Source organism: Ruditapes philippinarum, unplaced genomic scaffold (assembly GCF_026571515.1).
Source record: "Ruditapes philippinarum isolate M1 unplaced genomic scaffold, ASM2657151v2 ctg1806_1_1_1_1, whole genome shotgun sequence".
In the NCBI taxonomy this organism is placed as follows: Eukaryota; Metazoa; Mollusca; class Bivalvia; order Venerida; family Veneridae; genus Ruditapes; species Ruditapes philippinarum.
The window spans coordinates 259,652-277,044 of record NW_026852524.1 but is presented as its reverse complement, the minus strand read 5'-3'; the positions used below and the strand labels follow the sequence as shown (position 1 = coordinate 277,044).

The 17,393-nt window shown below is 34.4% G+C and overlaps 1 protein-coding gene across 1 annotated transcript in view; it reads right to left on the bottom strand.

Annotated features, from left to right (window-relative positions):
* Positions 1-608: 608 nt before the first annotated feature.
* The window catches only part of LOC132715739 (E3 ubiquitin-protein ligase RBBP6-like), a 33,046-nt gene continuing 16,261 nt past the window's right edge, over positions 609-17,393 (bottom strand). The window contains exons 10-19 of the mRNA XM_060698805.1: positions 13,595-13,653; positions 13,113-13,270; positions 12,731-12,872; positions 11,804-11,905; positions 9,884-11,572; positions 6,946-7,182; positions 5,568-6,415; positions 5,092-5,177; positions 4,676-4,734; positions 609-4,225 (exon numbers count right to left, since the gene is read on the bottom strand). Of these exons, the coding sequence (XP_060554788.1) occupies positions 3,442-4,225; positions 4,676-4,734; positions 5,092-5,177; positions 5,568-6,415; positions 6,946-7,182; positions 9,884-11,572; positions 11,804-11,905; positions 12,731-12,872; positions 13,113-13,270; positions 13,595-13,653 (4,164 nt within the window). The 3' untranslated portion in view covers positions 609-3,441. The remainder of the gene's footprint in view (positions 4,226-4,675; positions 4,735-5,091; positions 5,178-5,567; positions 6,416-6,945; positions 7,183-9,883; positions 11,573-11,803; positions 11,906-12,730; positions 12,873-13,112; positions 13,271-13,594; positions 13,654-17,393) is intronic.

Sequence of the window (17,393 nt, the reverse complement as noted above, 5' to 3'; positions counted from 1 at the left end):
CATATTTGTATCTGAAATAGTGCATGTGTAAAAACATAACTGGTTGCTATTGCTAAGGGAAAACAACAGTTCCGATAGATGTGTACAATGACCCCATGGGGAAGGACCAATTTTGACCCCAGAGCTTCTGAACAAACTAAGAAGACACACACTAGAAGTTGTTTCATACTAAATATTAAAGCTCCAGTTCTTTGTTTTTTTTTAAAAGATATATTTTTTTTTTTACTATATACATAAAATGAAAATCAATGACCCCAAATTTGATTCCAGGGCTTTTATTTGAACAAACTTGGTAGACAGTCACACTAGAAGATGTTTCATGCTTAATATCTAAGCTCTAGCTCTTTGGGATTTTTAAAAGATTTTTCTGAAGTCGACTATATAATATATACATACATGTATAAGAAATATTAAGGATTTCCTTGGGCTGGGTCAATTTCGACCCCAGGGATTTTATATGAACAAATCTAGTAGACACTGACTAAGCGATGTTCCTTGCCTAGCTATTTTGGTTTTTTAACAAGATTTTTTAAGTGAAAACACAAATTAATAAGCTTCTCATTTGTGGAAGCTAAAGATATATAAACAGTGATGAATAACAATCAAAATGGATTTTATCTTTTTTATTGCAGAGATCACCAAATAACATGATTTTACAATTGTTTAATTATCTATACAAAACACCACATAGGTGAAAATCAGTATGTACAAATTATTCACAAAGACAATATTTTCAGAAACGTTAACATTCAATAATGAAATAAGTAAATTGTGTCCTTATCTCAAAATGAACGTTTTGCTTTAAAATTTATATTAAAATTGACTGTGGGTTTGCCACCATACAGAAATTATTCTTAATTAAAATTGGCACTAAACTATCAAGAGGAAAATGTCGGTGAAGTTTCAACTATGTTAAAAGTTTTAAATCTTTACTGTAATTTTATACGAGTGTCTTTACTATCCTTGGATAAACAACTGGAAATAATAGCTTAAAATAGTGAAATAAAACCAATATGACTTACAGTTAATGAATGCATGTCAATATTTAAAAATTCAAATAATCTGTAATGAACAATAAATAGAACAGCTGAATCAATCCTGCAGACTAGAGTGAAAATAATGCCCAAAAAATCCCATTTTTACCAATTAATGCCTTAAAACTTATGAAACTTTTTCAAATTTGTTTACGAGACCGTATAACTGCATACCGTATAACTTTGCATTGTTAACGAGACCGTATAAATTTACATGATCATTGTGATGAGGACTTCTAGCATAAGTTTATAGTCCAGGGAAACTGCAATAATATGCAGGCCAACTTGGCCTTATGATAGAAGATGATAAAGTTTAAGAAATTCATCAAAACCCCTTAAAATAACAATGAACTGTATATAATAATATAGACATGTAATGGCCAAAGGCCTAATTATTATGATATATATTATGCACAAACATGTTTTGAGTCACTTAGACTAATTGAACAATTAATGTATTCAAAAAAGTGCAAATTCATAAAAATTTCCACCAATCATTAATGCCATTCAAATCTTAGTATATATGTACACATTTTAACTTTTGAACCCTGGAAGCATTTTTTGACTTGCCAAGACACCAGCATAGAGCTAGGCCAGCCTGCACACCTGTGTAGGTTAGCAAAACTTCATACTGTTGTTCTAATTTCCATTTTCGTCTACAAAACTCTATACTCTTGGGAAATCAAATTATTTAGAATTTATTACCGGACAACGGATTAAGTCTATTACAGAAATAGTCACTAAAACCTTGAATCTGACAGCATAGTAAATATCTGTATTATTATATTGTGATACTTATCAGTATTCTCTTTATAGCATTAATAATATTAATTAATGAAATAAGTGTACAATACTATAAGCACTTAGATATAAGGTGATTTTATGTACATCAATACTCATTCTTAACAATAATTTCTAGTTATCACTATTTTATGTACAATAATTACAATAAAACTACATGTATTCATTCAATCTCAGCATAAATATATATTCAAGTTCTAATATAGAATACATTTCTCCACACTTAACCCTAACCACACTAAAAATTAAAGGACTTGCATGATTTTCAATCTGAACAAGACCATTTTTTTTCCCTGGAAAAATGTCAAAATAAGTTCATGTACTGAATAGTGCAGACCACAATCAGATCTGGGCAGTCTGATCTTGGTCTGCACTGGGCTGCATGGGTTATTTTTAAAATAAGTTGTTCCCAGCAGGCCAAGGGTTAAAATACTTCATTCAACACTTAGTGCAAACAGATCATTTACACTTCTGATAAATAAATAGGCACTAAATCAATTTATCTAACATAATGTACAATCTTAACAAAGCTATTTACATGAACACTCAAACCAATTTACTCATATTTCAAAATGTATTTTACTTGGAAAAATTTCCAATATTTTAACCTGTAAATATTTACACTATAGCCACAAGTAGCAATAATTTGCCTATATTCCAACAGTACAGAGCAAAGCCAGCCTACACAGGACGTCAACTGTCCCATATTAGTACTGAAGTCCATGGAAACTATTGACAGTTCCAAACTCGAAGTCAGTTCAATTAAATAATGTAAGGTTAACAATAGGATACACTCCAAAAAAAACCCTACAGTAGGTCATGATAATTTTTGAGCAAAATAGTAGATCTGTGGAAACCAATAAGCAAGTAAAAATATTACATGACACATTGTTACTCCAATCAAAAACTACAACAGATAAATTTCTTAAAAGTCTGTGAAATAAATCTCATTTCCAATACAATATAACAAACGTTTAAGACAATCTTTTATGCATTTCTTTAGTAGAATCGTATTGTCCATTTATAGCAACCTGTCAATTGCATACTGTGCAGTTCTTATATTAGTGCTAAAGATACATTAAATTTTTTTTTTTATATTAGAGCATATGTCTGAAGCAAGACTGGGCTTAGGTGGTTTGTAATATATTCCATTATGAGGTTTTGATGCTTGGATCCTTAATGCTCCTTACACAGACAAGTATTTTAGCAATTAATACATATTATTAACTGTTTTCCCAACCTTCAGTTTTTCATTCAATCTTTTCAAAATAGTTATTATCAAACTTTAGATTATACAGCTTATCAAAAACATTTACCATGTATGGTTTAGTGGTAATATTTTTTACAATATGCAATTAATTTCAATTTACCAAAAAAAATTTTTTCTTTTAAATATAACATAAAGGAGGAAAAGAAAAAAAAATTGAACACAGCTTATAAACATATATTCTAAATATTTGAAAAGTAGACAAATATGTGTACTACCAATATTAGACTGAATTTTCATATAAGCATTAAACTGAATTGACAGGTCAATAAAATTGGACTTTACAACCCCTGTTAAATCATTATGAAATAATTGTTTAACACAAAAAATTCAAGTTTTCTATTTCCCGACAGAGGATTTAATTTTCTTTTCTTTTTCTAATTTATGTTTCTTTTTCTTCTTTTCTTTCTTCTTTTTCTGCTTCTTATCCTTTTTGTGTTTATTTTTCTTATGTTTATGTTTCCTTTGCACAACCGCATCGTCTGAAGAGCTATCAGTACTACTGTCCTCTGAATTTTCATCTTCCGAAAAGCTCTCGTCATCGTCATAGTCCGGAACAAATCGAGAATCATCTATTACAGACTCTTTACGAGAAAGAGACCTCCCGACACCTTTACCTCTATCTGAATCTTTAACACTACTGCGACTATCCTGTCTGTCATAATCTCGACTACTACGTCTGTCTTTATAACTGTGACTATCCTTTCTCTTACTTCTCTCTGGGCTTCTATCACGATCCCTATCCCTCGATCTCTCATAGTCTCTAGAATGTTCACTTTCCCGCCGTTTTTCCCTGAGTTTATTTCGAAGGTCATTTCCAGTGGCCACTTTTCTTTTCTCGTCACCTGTGACTGTTATCTTAACATTATGTTGCTGCTTTGTTGCTACCCTTCGTTCATCCTTTTTCTTATCAGGTTCCATAAATACTCGACGTTTTGGTTCAACCACTGGAGATTTCTCCCTCTTACTTTGTACAGGCTCTACGTCCTTAATGTCTGATTTTGTCTCTTTTGTCTTGACAGGCTGGATGACAGAAACTGCAGAGCTCACAGACGTAGGTTTCATGACCTTCTGTGCTAATGCATGTTCAGCTTTCTCAATCACAGATCTGTAATAACAAAAGCTCGATTATATTACTTAAATCTGATTTACTGTACAGATGGCTTCTTTCAATCTAATAATGATGTACAATTTTCATCAAAATTTCATTTTTCTTATTCAAAAGAATTCACTCACCCTTACAAAATGATTAACTTAATTAAGCAACATAACAAGTTCAATAAATCATTGTGAAAGTTTTACATCGCTTGGCCTTTGATGTCATTTCATAGTGTCAAACAAGTTTTTGAACACTTTCTTAGGCTGGTTAGTCGAGTTTTTCAGTCAAACTGACACTGTATATGGTCACATGTCAACTGTCGAGCAGAGTTGATGAAGAATGGCTGTGGCTGCCACTCCATGCATTATTTCAGAAATAAGCGTCACCTCAGTAGAACCACCAACATTTAGCTGGATGGATATAAAGAGTCCTGTCCTTGAGGGATTAGAACCTAAAGCAGGTAGCATTAATTACTAGGCAATTTTCATAGGAACCATAAATAAGAAATTAATGTTAATCCAATGCAAGGGTTCCTACAATGGCAAAGGCCTATTTTTTATTTAGTGGGCCAAAATAAAAAAAGTACCAGGCAAGTTGGGTTTCCCTTTTGTCCCGAAAAAAAAAGTTTTTCCCCCTTTCCCCGATGCTCATTAAATCATCTAAATTAAACCCCCAATATGGCAGATCATAAATTCAAAAAATGCAAATCTTTTGACTCAAAAACACCAAAAAATCCCATTCAACTAAATGGGGTTTGGGTGAGAAGGTTTTAAAAACGTATATACCCAAAAAAATTTTGTTTTAAACCAGGCAAAAATGGGTTTTTTTTTCCAAAGGGTTCCACTTTTCCTTTGGGTTTGGCTGGGGGGGACTTAAAATCATATGGAAACCTCATCTTTCTCCCATTTCTCCCACTTGGATAGTTCTGGTGGATCTAACATCAATTCATCTTCTGGATGGGGTATATCATCAAAACCTGATAAAAATGAGAAATTCATTCATCTTCACATAAAAATCACTATACTTACAGGTGTATAGCAAGGCCTGTCACATACTCAAAACTTCAATATTTTGTTTGTTTTATTTTACGCCTTTTCCCAACAGTATTTCAATATTTAAGTCAATGCAAAACACTGCCAATTTCAAGTGAAAGTATAATTATAACCATTTTTGTTAAATGATTTGCAGAAAATATGACTGAATTCTACAAACCCCAATGTCCAGACTTTAAAACTAACAAAACTCTTATAAACAATCAAATCATCAAATTAACTGTAAACTAAAAATCTATTATCTTTACAATAACTCTGATAGTCTAATTGCGCATTTTTCTGAGGAAATAAAATTCAACCAATACACTAAATACCTTCAGAACCAGCTGGAGATGCACCATCAGAAGTTTCCATCTTTTCTTCCTTCACTTCTTCTTTTACTACTTCCTCCAATTTAGCTTTTTTAGCTTCAGTGGCCTCTTCAACATCAGCTTCAGGTTTTCCTCTCTTAATAGACCTTCTTTTCTCTAGTTTAACAGGTTCCTTGTTTTCATTGTCCGACTCAATTTCTGTTTTTACTCTCACAGGAGAATGTTTCTCTTCTTCAAGATCTGAATCTGATTTCTTTACACTTTGTTTGGTATCTGATTCAATCTCCTCCTTAATTTCTGTCTTTATAAATTTTTTAATCTTCTTTACCTCAGCCACCTCATGGTCAGACATATCCGACTGTGCAGTCGAATTCTGTCTAGAAGTCCTTGTTTTCACTTTGCTTTCAGTGTCACTATCACTTTTATCTGTATCTGTTTCATTTTGAGACTCAGATAATTTTGATTTACTGACAACTCCCTCTTCATTCTCTGACTGTTCAACTGTTTTAAGCTTTTTGGCTTTCTTCTCAGCTCTGTCTTTCTTAGATTTACTTTTTTCCTTATCTTTCTTCTTTTTCTTCTTCTTCTCAACACCTTCTGCTTTTTCCTTCTTTCTTCTAGCTTTTCTTTCTTTTTTACTTTCCTTTTCATTGTCTTTTGACTTTTTCTCGGGACTTGTTTCATCTCTACTATCATCAGTTGTCATCTTTTTCTCTGGAGAATAGTCACGTTTGCGGTCTGGGCTACGGTCTTCACGGTCATCTTTTCTTCTTTCAGCTGAACTTCTCTTTTCTCTATGGTCTCTCTCCCTGTCCCTCCTGTCCTTTCCATCTCTCCTAGGACTTCTAGACCTAAACATAAAATTTTATTTTGTTCAAATATTTCAATATTCAGAACCTTTTAACGCCAAATCCAATTTCTTTTATATGTATTTTGATAAAACATAACTTATTTTAAGCTCTCAAATGTAAATTCAGTATTAAAGTAAGAATGCAAAACTGCTGTAAAAATGATAGAAAATTTATCTATTGCCAATGTTGATCATTTATTTTGAAAAATGCAAGCTATCTTTCAAAACAACAAGATTATTAATTTAACATATTTTAGTAGGTTATGTATTATTAGTGCAAGTCCTGACCCAGAAAAACAAAGAAATAATAGTATTTGTATAAAATATATAAGAACAGGACAGTCAATGCACTTTAATGACTTTATTATTTCCATATATTATGCATACATCTGGTTGTATATTTCATTACATTTCACTTCCTTCAAATGCAATATTATCTGAAGTACACCATGTATTGAATTTGCATAGACTTATTTTTGTGTTGGTATATATATGATGCCGGTATTCATTTAGATTAATTAACAATCTAACCTGTGTCTCCTAGGTGACAATGATCGCCTCCTTCCTGGTGAGCCCCCTCGTTCTGGTGGTGTAATTAAGGGTGTTGTGCCTGGAGGTGCTGGCGGGGGACCCTGTGGTGGTGTCTGCCCAGATGGGACAGATGTACTGACAGGGGCTGGGGGAAATCCATATGTTCTACTGTTGCTATAGAAATCGTACAGCTGTTTATACTGCTCAAACTTCACAATATCCTCATCCCTTACTAACCTGTAGATGCAAATATTGCAGTACATCAATAAATACATTTAGAAGGAAAGAGTTTTTCAATAGATACTTCCAGGCATTTGAAGTCTCAATTTTAATTGACAAACTATGGCAATATACATTATGTATAGTTTCAATATTGCAAAATACAGCTTAAGCTAAAACTAATAGGTTCGAATGTAGCAAATATTTCAACTGCTTCAAAAATATGTTACAACCTGGACAGACACATATCAAGAGCATCATTACATAATCCTCTCATAATGGTTATTATTTGTGCCAAGTTATTTAATTACTAGAACTGTGTCCAAAGGACTCGGATGCCCCCACTGACAACATATATATGGTATATAGTGAAAAAAATCAACAAAGGGCCATAATTCTGTTAAATTTGGTCGCAGCAAAAATTCTTTCCTTTACTTCCATCTACACATTAAGGTTGTTCATCCCTGGAAGTTTAAGCAAAATATGCCATCCGGTTTAAGAGGAGTTGCGTTCACAAAATTTCTATATGGTATATAGTGAAAAAATCAACAAAGGGCCATAATTCTGTTAAATATGGTCGCAGCAAAAATTCCTTCCTTTACTGCCATCTACACATTAAGGTTGTTCTTCCCTGGAAGTTTAAGCAAAATCTGCCATCTGGTTTAAGAGGAGTTGCGTTCACAAAATTTCTACATAGACTTAGTATATAGTGAAAAAATCAACAAAGGGCCATAATTCTGTTAAATTTGGTTGCAGCGAAAATTCCTTCCTTTACTGCCATCTACACATTAAGGTTGTTCATCCCTGGAAGTTTAAGCAAAATCTGCCATCCGATTTTAGAGGAGTTGCGTTAACAAGATTTCGGGACGTACGGACGGACGGACAAGTGGAACGCTATATGCTCCCACTTTGTGGGGGCATAAAAAGTTCAGCAGTTTAAAAAGTTATGGAGCTGCCACAATGTTACTGGCGGACGTCCGGCAGAAATAGGATAAGGGACCATTTCTTTTGTTCACTCTATTGTTACGGAATGAACTCTATTGTTGTCTTCTGCTCTGCTTACAGTTAGGTTGCCCCCTGTCCTTATTCGGTGGTACAGACTGACAAGATGGAGGTCATTCCTATAATCCCCTTCCTGTTATGAGGAACGGGATTAACAAATTTTAAGAAACGTTTAATTTAAAAAGAGGAATAATATTGCTTTTTTATGATAATGCCCTTGTCTTAAAATTTTTCCTTGATAAGCAACATGATCATTTTAATTGTCCTTGACCTTGACCCACCATCTTATAATGTTGAACAGTTGTGCCAGATTATTTGTAATTCCACAAGCTTGTGATAAGAGTTACGGTGCGGACAAGCTGACCTGTAACCTAGCCAAACAGTTCTTGCACATGACAAGTCATCCCATAATGTTAAACATTTGTTCCAGGTTATTTAAAATTCCATCAGCTAGTGATTGAGACATGGTGTGGACAAGCTCTCCGAGACCATTTTATTGCATTTTGACCTTAAAGTATGACCTTGACCTTTGACCCAGCCACGGTTCTTACGCGCAACATTTGAAATTCTGCCTACTAATGAGTTACAACCTGGACAAGCATAATCTGGATGGACATACAGACCCACATACATACACCGAACAGCCATTGTGACAACTATGTCAAGCTCTCTGCAAGCGGGCTCGGAAAAAAAAGTTCAATAGAATTTATTTAACCTTGGCATGTTGTTAGAATAGAACATTTTTAGCAAAAAAAAAAAGATGGTTGTAACTGGTCTCACTTAAGGCCCATTAAGGCCCAAGTAGTTTTATTTCATTTCTGAAAAGCTTTTTATATCTGGTCTTCTTTTCTAGTTTTCAACAAGATACTCTTTGGCCAAATACCTGACCTTACTTTTTCTTCTGTTGCTTTTTGGCAATTAGTCTTGTTACATTGATTAGTATTTTGAATGGAAGTCAAAATACTGTACTGCTCTTTTTACATTTTGCTACTTTTTTAACATTTTATTTCACATTTACCACTTTTTTCCAGTAACATGCATCTAGCACGCTCTTAAACCATTATTTAAAATGATGTTAAACTCATGTTTTGCCCTTTCTAAAAAAGTAAAAATGTGTTCATTTTTGAGCCTTTAATTTTGTATCCATTTATCCAAGGTCTACTTATTATCCAACATATTACAGAAAGTAATCATAAATTAATCATGATTACAGCCTCTTTTTGCATGTATTGATTTAATTACTATTACAGTGATCAGGAAAATGCATGCTGATTAATGGGAATATTAATCGATTATTAATCAATTAAATTTATTTTCATGATTAACCCATGTCCAACTGAATAAGAAACAATATTTAAATCCGATAACTCGCATGTGAATATAATTTTTCTCACCATAACCACTAGCTTACATTATTGTCACTATTTTTAATATTACTTTAAACCAAAACGTGTTATTAAGGAGTATTCCTTAAAATCACACAGGCATCAAAATGACAGCAATGTATCTGATACATGTATGCTGAACAAATTGACCTATCTGTCAAGTCTTATAACGTTATTTATATAGAATGTACCCTAATTGACGCTTTCTTTTAGATATATATTACAAAACCCATAAATTGGAAAGATAAATCAAGCAAGACAACATTCTGACATCTTCAAAGAGTTTTATATGAAGTAATGTTTGCATTAAAAAGACCTGAAGTTCAACTAACCCTTGCCAGTTGGGATCCTCTCGTGGATCTCTTGGTGGTGGATAGGGAAAGTTAGGTCCATAGTTTGCAGGATAAGCCGGTGATCCTCTCTGAGGGTAATCTCTGTTGTATGGGCCAGGCATGGCAGCCGGATCTGATAATGGAGGGGGATATGCACCAAAGTCCCCTGGTGGTGGCTGTTGTGGCGGAGGCCTGTAGTCAACATTCCTAAAGTCAGGTGGCTGCTGTCCCCTGTAATCTCCAATACCACCCCTGAAATCTGAACCCCTACCTCTTCCCCTAAAATCTCTACCCCTAAATCCAACATTTTGTCTAGCCCTGAAATATGGGTCTGCATCCCTATTTCTTTCCCAGTCCCTACCATATCCTCCCCGCCCAACCTCGAACCTTTCCCTTCCCCCTTCCATTCTACCTCTACCAGATTCAAATCTTTCACCTCTACCAGCTTCAAACCTTTCACCCCTACCACCTTCAAATCTATCTCTGTAAGGCATTCTTAGGGGACTCTTAACCCTCTCAGGGGAGAGTGACACAGACTTCTCTTTTCTTTTCGGACTTCTTTTCTTTTTTGGTTTATTCTGCCTACTAGAATGAGCAGATTTTTCTTTACTTTTAGATCTAGATCTGGATTTAAGTTTGCGTTCAGTTTCAGCCTTAGATACTTGCTTATTTTCACTCTCCCCACTACCTTTACTATCTTTCAATTCAACAGCAGATTTTTCAATTTTATCATTACTTTTATTAGATACAGCATTTTCATTTTGATTACTATCAGCTTTTAAATTCTTGCCTTCAACTTCACTATTCTCATCTGTTGTACTGTCAACAATGTTTATCAGAATGTTATTTGATCTAGAATTAACTGGCTTGGATGGAATGTTTTCTTTGTTTGGTTCGGCAGATTTTGTTTGCTTATTATTGTTCACATTGTCACTTAAACTTGTATCAGTGTTTTTCCTCTCTTTATCCTTGAGTTTAGTAGAAGCAGATTTTTTCTCAGCCTCCCTTGGCTGCTTGGGAGACTTTGCTCTTGACAAAGGTTTATCTTTCGTTCTTCTACCTGGTGATCTTTTTAATGGAGATTTTGATCTTCTAATTGGAGATTTTGACCTTCTAATTGGAGATTTTGACCTTCTAATTGGAGACCTTTTAAAAGGTGATTTTGATCTTCTAAGAGGTGACCTCTTCCTTTGAGGTGAATACCTTATAGGTGACCTTGATCTACGATATTGGTCAATAGGACTACGACCTCTTGACCTTGAACGCCTAAGTGGTGATCTTCTATATGGTGATATTGATCTTGGCGGTGTGTACCTTCCTCTTGAGTAAGACCTTCTAAATGGGGAACGTCTACCTAGAGGACTTCTTGAAAGTGATCGTCTGAACGGTGACCTTCGCCTGTCTCTAGATCTGGATCGTGAGAATGACCTTCTTCTGACAGGTGACCTTGAATATGACCTGTATCTGGGCCTAGGTGATAGCGACCGTCTAGGTGACCTAGAGTGCCTGGGTGAATAGTATCGCCTTGGCGAGTATCTAGGTGACCTTGACCTCCTTGGAGAATACCTTCGTGGTGAATATGATCTTCTTGGAGACAGTGATGACCTTCTTGGAGTGTAAGATCTACGTGGTGATCTTGAATAACTTCTTCCCCTTGATCGAGAACGATACCTTGGCCTTGACAAGGATCTGAAGAGAAAGATTGACATCATAATTATAAACTTAAAAAATAAAAAGATTTTTGTTGCTCGTAACTATTTTATTGATCAAACATGTAGGATCTGTGGCAAATGTAAAAACCTTTTACAGCAAGTTGAGCAAGTACTTAAAGCGTCAAACTATACTTAAATATTGCTCTATAAAGTTTAAACATTACCCTATTCAATACTTTAAAGCTTTCATAAATTAATATCTGTTTACCTAGATCGAGGCCTGGGTGATCTGGATCTAGACTTGAAGCTCCTCTCTTTACGTTGCTCTAATTTCTTGGCAAATTCCAATAGTGGATCCTTTTCCTTCCGCCTGAAAATGATAAAACAGATCAAACAATCAGTCAAAATAATCTCATTTAATATACATGAATGTCACCCAACATAACATAAAGGCAATGGTAATCTTGTATTGCTAATTATATAGTCATTTGAGATATCTGCCAGATTATCTTGAAATTCAAAGTTTTTTATTCAGGAGCTCAAATACAACCTCAAAGCAAACCATATTAAGAAAGTGATTATGCTCCCTTGTGGTCAGGGACTTCTAATTTTAATGAATTTTAATTCATGATAAAAATTAAAGGGTGTAACTGGCATCAACACAATATAGGTCATATGGCGACTTTCCAGCTTTACTAGTGGAGGAAGGCATCTGGTGCCCTTCCGTGCATTATTTCAAACACAACGGGCATCTGAGTAGAACCATCAACATTCAGTAATTAAGCTGGATAGCTTCCACACATGAAAGAATCCAAAATAGCTGTCAGGATTTGAATTATTGTGGTGAGGGGCAAGTGGTTTGAAGTTAACAACTATAACCACTCGACCACTGACGCCCCTTAGCAATGTATACTAAAATGTCTCTAAATAAACATTCCATAACAAATATTCAATGCCATTTTTATTAAAGTCCAGCAATTTGGCTACTGCTTTAAACTGAAAGTTATATTCTTTTAAATCAATTTAGGTACTTTGGTATTAACATTATCAAAACAATTAAAACAAATATCTTAAATTTTGGACAATATAATATACAATTTAACAACAAAGAATCTTTTGAATTAATAACCCAATTCTTTATTAAGAGGAATCTCTTCCATAAATTTTATTGTACTTACTCAAGTTCTTCCCTTAGAAGTCTGTTCTTCTCCTCCAGGAATTCTGTTTCAGACAGAGGTTTCGGCATAAATTGATAGGGGGTGCAGCTACTGTAGGTCGTGGGGGGAGAGCTCCTGGGAACACTGGAGGTATCACAGGTGGAACGATGGGAGGTCTCACTGAAAATAACAAATATTTATCCATCTTTACCCTTCTTGATTTTCGTTAAATACTTTTTACATTTTTTAATTGTCTGTTTGGAGTGTTTAGTAGAAAAGACAAGATAAAAATATATATATTTAGCATCAAGCAGTCTTATCAAATTTCTCTGATGCCTTATTTCTTTTATCAAGATATGCCTTCATAAAATTGAAAGATGAAGTCAGATCTAACTGATAACCGATTCATAAATGACTTACCCAATGGTAACACTGGTGGTCCAACAAATGGGGGTGGTACTCCTGGGGGCGGGAATGCTGTAGGGGGTGGATAGGGTGGCACAGTTGGGGGAGGTACTGAAGTACTGGTGATAGATGGCTTGTAATATGAGTCATAGCCACTTGAAGCAACTGGTCTCCTAGAAAATACAAGATTTTCATTTCATTTTTAATAAACAAAAGTTTAAACTCCTACATATAGACAATAAAGGCATTCTGTACATGTGACGATTTTCATTAAGAATTGTCCCATTTACTTTTGATGAATAAAAGAAAAGTAAAACACACAATGAACAATTTTGGTGATTGCCAACAAGTATGATTTTGAAAAAAAAATGAATTCCAATTTGCATACTATCTCATGCAAAAGTAGGCAACTTGATATTTGTGGATTCACTAAATAAACTGAAAAGATAGTTTCTAACATATTGTGAATTTATAACTTCCAACATTTTGTATCTTACCTCTGGTTTCTATTGACTGGCTGAAGTGTCTGGCCAACTAGAGTCTGTAGAGGTTCTCCCTGTTCATGAGAATAGAAGTTATGATAATTTTACAGTGACGCATTCACATTTACATGTTTTTTTTAATCCAAATACAAAATTCCAATTATATGGGTTTTACATGGTATTTGACTTAAGGTATTAGCACCCTAATGCATTACCTCCGCTTTGAAGAGTATTCAAATAGGCTAGAACTACTGTTAACTACATTGAAAATGAGGGCCATGGGTTCAATCCCCAGAAGGGTCAACTTTTTTTTCCTTTCTTTTTTGTCTTTTAACATTATTTATGTACCTCTCATGTCCCATTTGGAAAGAAAAGTGTTTAATTTTGATTTTTTAATTTACATAGGTATTTATTGGCTAAATTATGCTAAATCTAGTAATAAATATGGTACCTGATATTTTCAAAGTGTAATATAATCAAAACTAGACGGTAAAAGTATTTTATATTTTACAAGATCAACCAATATACTTTTTTAAAAATTTAGGGAAACTTTGAAAACAGGCACTCATTTGGGTAAATTTTAAGAATTTTTTAAATTAGGCTCCCTAAGTAGAAAAATGGTCAGACACATGGTAAAAATGGGTGGGGTAGGGTTAGGGATTAAACGATGATCGAGTATAATCGAAAATTGATCGGTTATAGAACCGATCGGCGATGATCGATTACAAAGTTTAATGATCGATCATCGGTAATTTATTTTCTTGCTGTTACTTTAGTGACTAACTGTATTATAACAACACTCAGTTTTGTTTGAAACATTAATTTTCATTCAATTGAATATGAAAGTATACAGGTGACCATTTAGTTAATAGTTGACAATCAGGCATGCTAGTTTAAAGGTATACTATGCTCAAATTTGACATTAGAAAATATTTAAAATTGCTATACCGTCTACTTGTAGATATAAAATAAACTTGTTTTGACTTCGCATGCACAAAGAAGATATGTTATGTATAAAATTATTCTACACATTATAGGTGGTTGCAATATCAATATATAGTGTCATTTAAAAAACTGGCAGTTTGTTAAGAACAGATCGACCAACTTAACTAATGTTCCCATACATAGTTTATTCATTCCTTAATAGAAAGTGAGATATAATAATTTCATAGATTTTAATGAATTTATTTTATTAAAATATTTTACTCAAGGATGAGCATAGTATATCTTAAAACTAATTTATTTCAGTTGATAAAGTGGTGGTCACATGGAAAAGGAATTCTTATAAATATTAAAGCATGATATGTACATTATACTTTTTTACTTTGTTATCATAAATGTTTTGATTATATAATCGATGATTGATCAAAAAGGGTTGTTCGATTATTTTCGATGATCGATTATGATTTTTGTCCGATTAAGAAACCCTAGGTAGGGTAACATTTTTATACAGATTTCATAAATTTTAAGTAGAAACCATAATTTTGCTTATTTGGATTGTTAGCTGAATGGTACTATTTGTTTCTTATCAAAAATTAATGGGAAAACATTTTTCATTAGAATGTTATTGCAGATTATCTAAAGGTTCCTACTGTCTAAACAAGGGTGCCATAGTCACAAAATACGCCCGTTTACGATAGCTTTAGATGGAGATGGGGGCATTATGGATAAGTGTTATCTAGCAAGCAAGTTTTTATTCTTGGCACTGTGTTGTTAAATGAACCTTAAAACAAATCAGTAGGGAAGATATGCACAGGATGTGTGACCTTGACCTTGGTCGCAGGGACCTGAATTTTATGCACGGCACTCAGCCTCACAATGATGAACATTTGTGCCAAATTATATTGAAATCCCTCTATGCATGTAGAAGTTTTGCTCCAGACAAGCGTTTTTCTATGAGCTCTAACTGTGACCTTCACCTTTGACCTAGAGACTTGGTTTATGTGCAGGGCACTACGTCTCATGGTGGTGAACAATTCTATAAAGTAACATTAAAATTCCTCCATGCATGTAGAAAATATGCTCCGGACAACATCTGGATATTTAATCATCTCCAGTGACCTTGACCTTGCAAATATTAACCTAAATTAAATGTGTCACACCTGTAGTCATGATAGTTACCATTTGTGCTAAAATCCATCAATAAATGATGACTAAATGGTCCCTATACACATCTTCAAATTTTTATCTGAACTTTGACCTCTATGTGTAACCTTGACTTTGGTCGCAGGGATCTGAATTTTGCGTGCGACACTCAGCCTTACAATGGTGAACATTTGTGCCAAGTTATATTGAAATCCCCCAATGAATGTAGAAGTTTTGCTCCGGACAAGCGTTTTTCAATGAGCTCTAAGTGTGACCTTGACCTTGAGACCTGGATCATGCATGGAGCAATACATATCATAGTGGTGAACATTTCCATAAAGTATTATAAAAATTCTTCCATACATGTAGGAGATATGCTCCAGACAAAATCTGGATATTTCACCATCTTTAGTGACCTTGACCTTGCATATATTGACCCAAAGTACATGTGTCACAGCTGTAGTCATGATAATGACCATTTGTGTTACAATCCCTCAATAAATGATGATTAAATCGTCCCTATACACATCTTCATATTTTTATCTAAACTTTGACCTCTATGTGTGACCTTGACCTTGGCTGCAGGGACCTGAATTTTGTGCGCGAAACTCCGCCTCACAATGGTGAACATTTGTGCCAAGTTATATTGAAATCCCTCTATGCATGTGGAAGTTTTGCTCCGGACAAGCGTTTTTCAATGAGCTCTAAGTGTGACCTTGACCTTTGACCTAGAGACCTAGTTCATGTGCCTGACATGGCTTCTCATAATGGTGAACATTTCTATGAAATTTCATTAAAATCCCTCCATGCGTGTAGGAGATATGCTCCGGACAAAATCTGGATATTTCATCATCTTTAGTGACCTTGACCTTGTATATATTGACCTAAATTATATGTATCACAGCCTTAGTCTTGATAATGACCATTTGTGTTACAATCCCTCAATAAATGATGACTAAATGGTCCATATACACATCTTCATATTTTTATCTGAACTTTGACATCTATGTGTGACCTTGACCTTGGCTGCAAGGACCTGAATCTTGCGCGCGACACTCCGCCACACAATGGTGAACATTTGTGCCAAGTAATATTGAAATCCCTCTATACATGTGGAAGTTTTGCTCCAGACAAGCATTTTTCAATGACCTCTAAGTGTGACCTTGACCTTTGACCTGGTTCATGTGCAAGACACTGCTCCTCATAGTGGTGAACATTTCTATGAAGTTTCATTAAAATCCCTCCATACATGTAGGAGATATGCTCCGGACAAAATTGGACGCCGCCCGCCCGCCAGGGGCGTTCCCATAATACGTCCTGTTTTTCAAATGGGCGTATAAAAAGGGCCCTCATAACATCCTAGCTTGAGTTCAGAAAAGTGGCCATAACTTGATTTCCGTACGGCAAACTTTGTTTAAATTTTGCATACAGGTGTACTTTAAGGTATACATCTGACTTATGATGTCAATTTTTTAGTTCCTGATAGTGCCCATTAGGGTCCTAATACCTTAAATAATGTTTAAATGTCATACGGGGGTCATTCTGGTTAAAAAGATCTTATAAACACTTTTTTGTGTGGTAATGAGACAATAATTTTGTAGTAAAAGATATTGAGGCTAATAAATTTCAACATTAGTTGGGCATATTTACTGTGATTTACTGAATAAAAACTTATTTTGTCTTATAATCTAATAATCTGATATAAAATCTACTGCACATTGAACCTCTT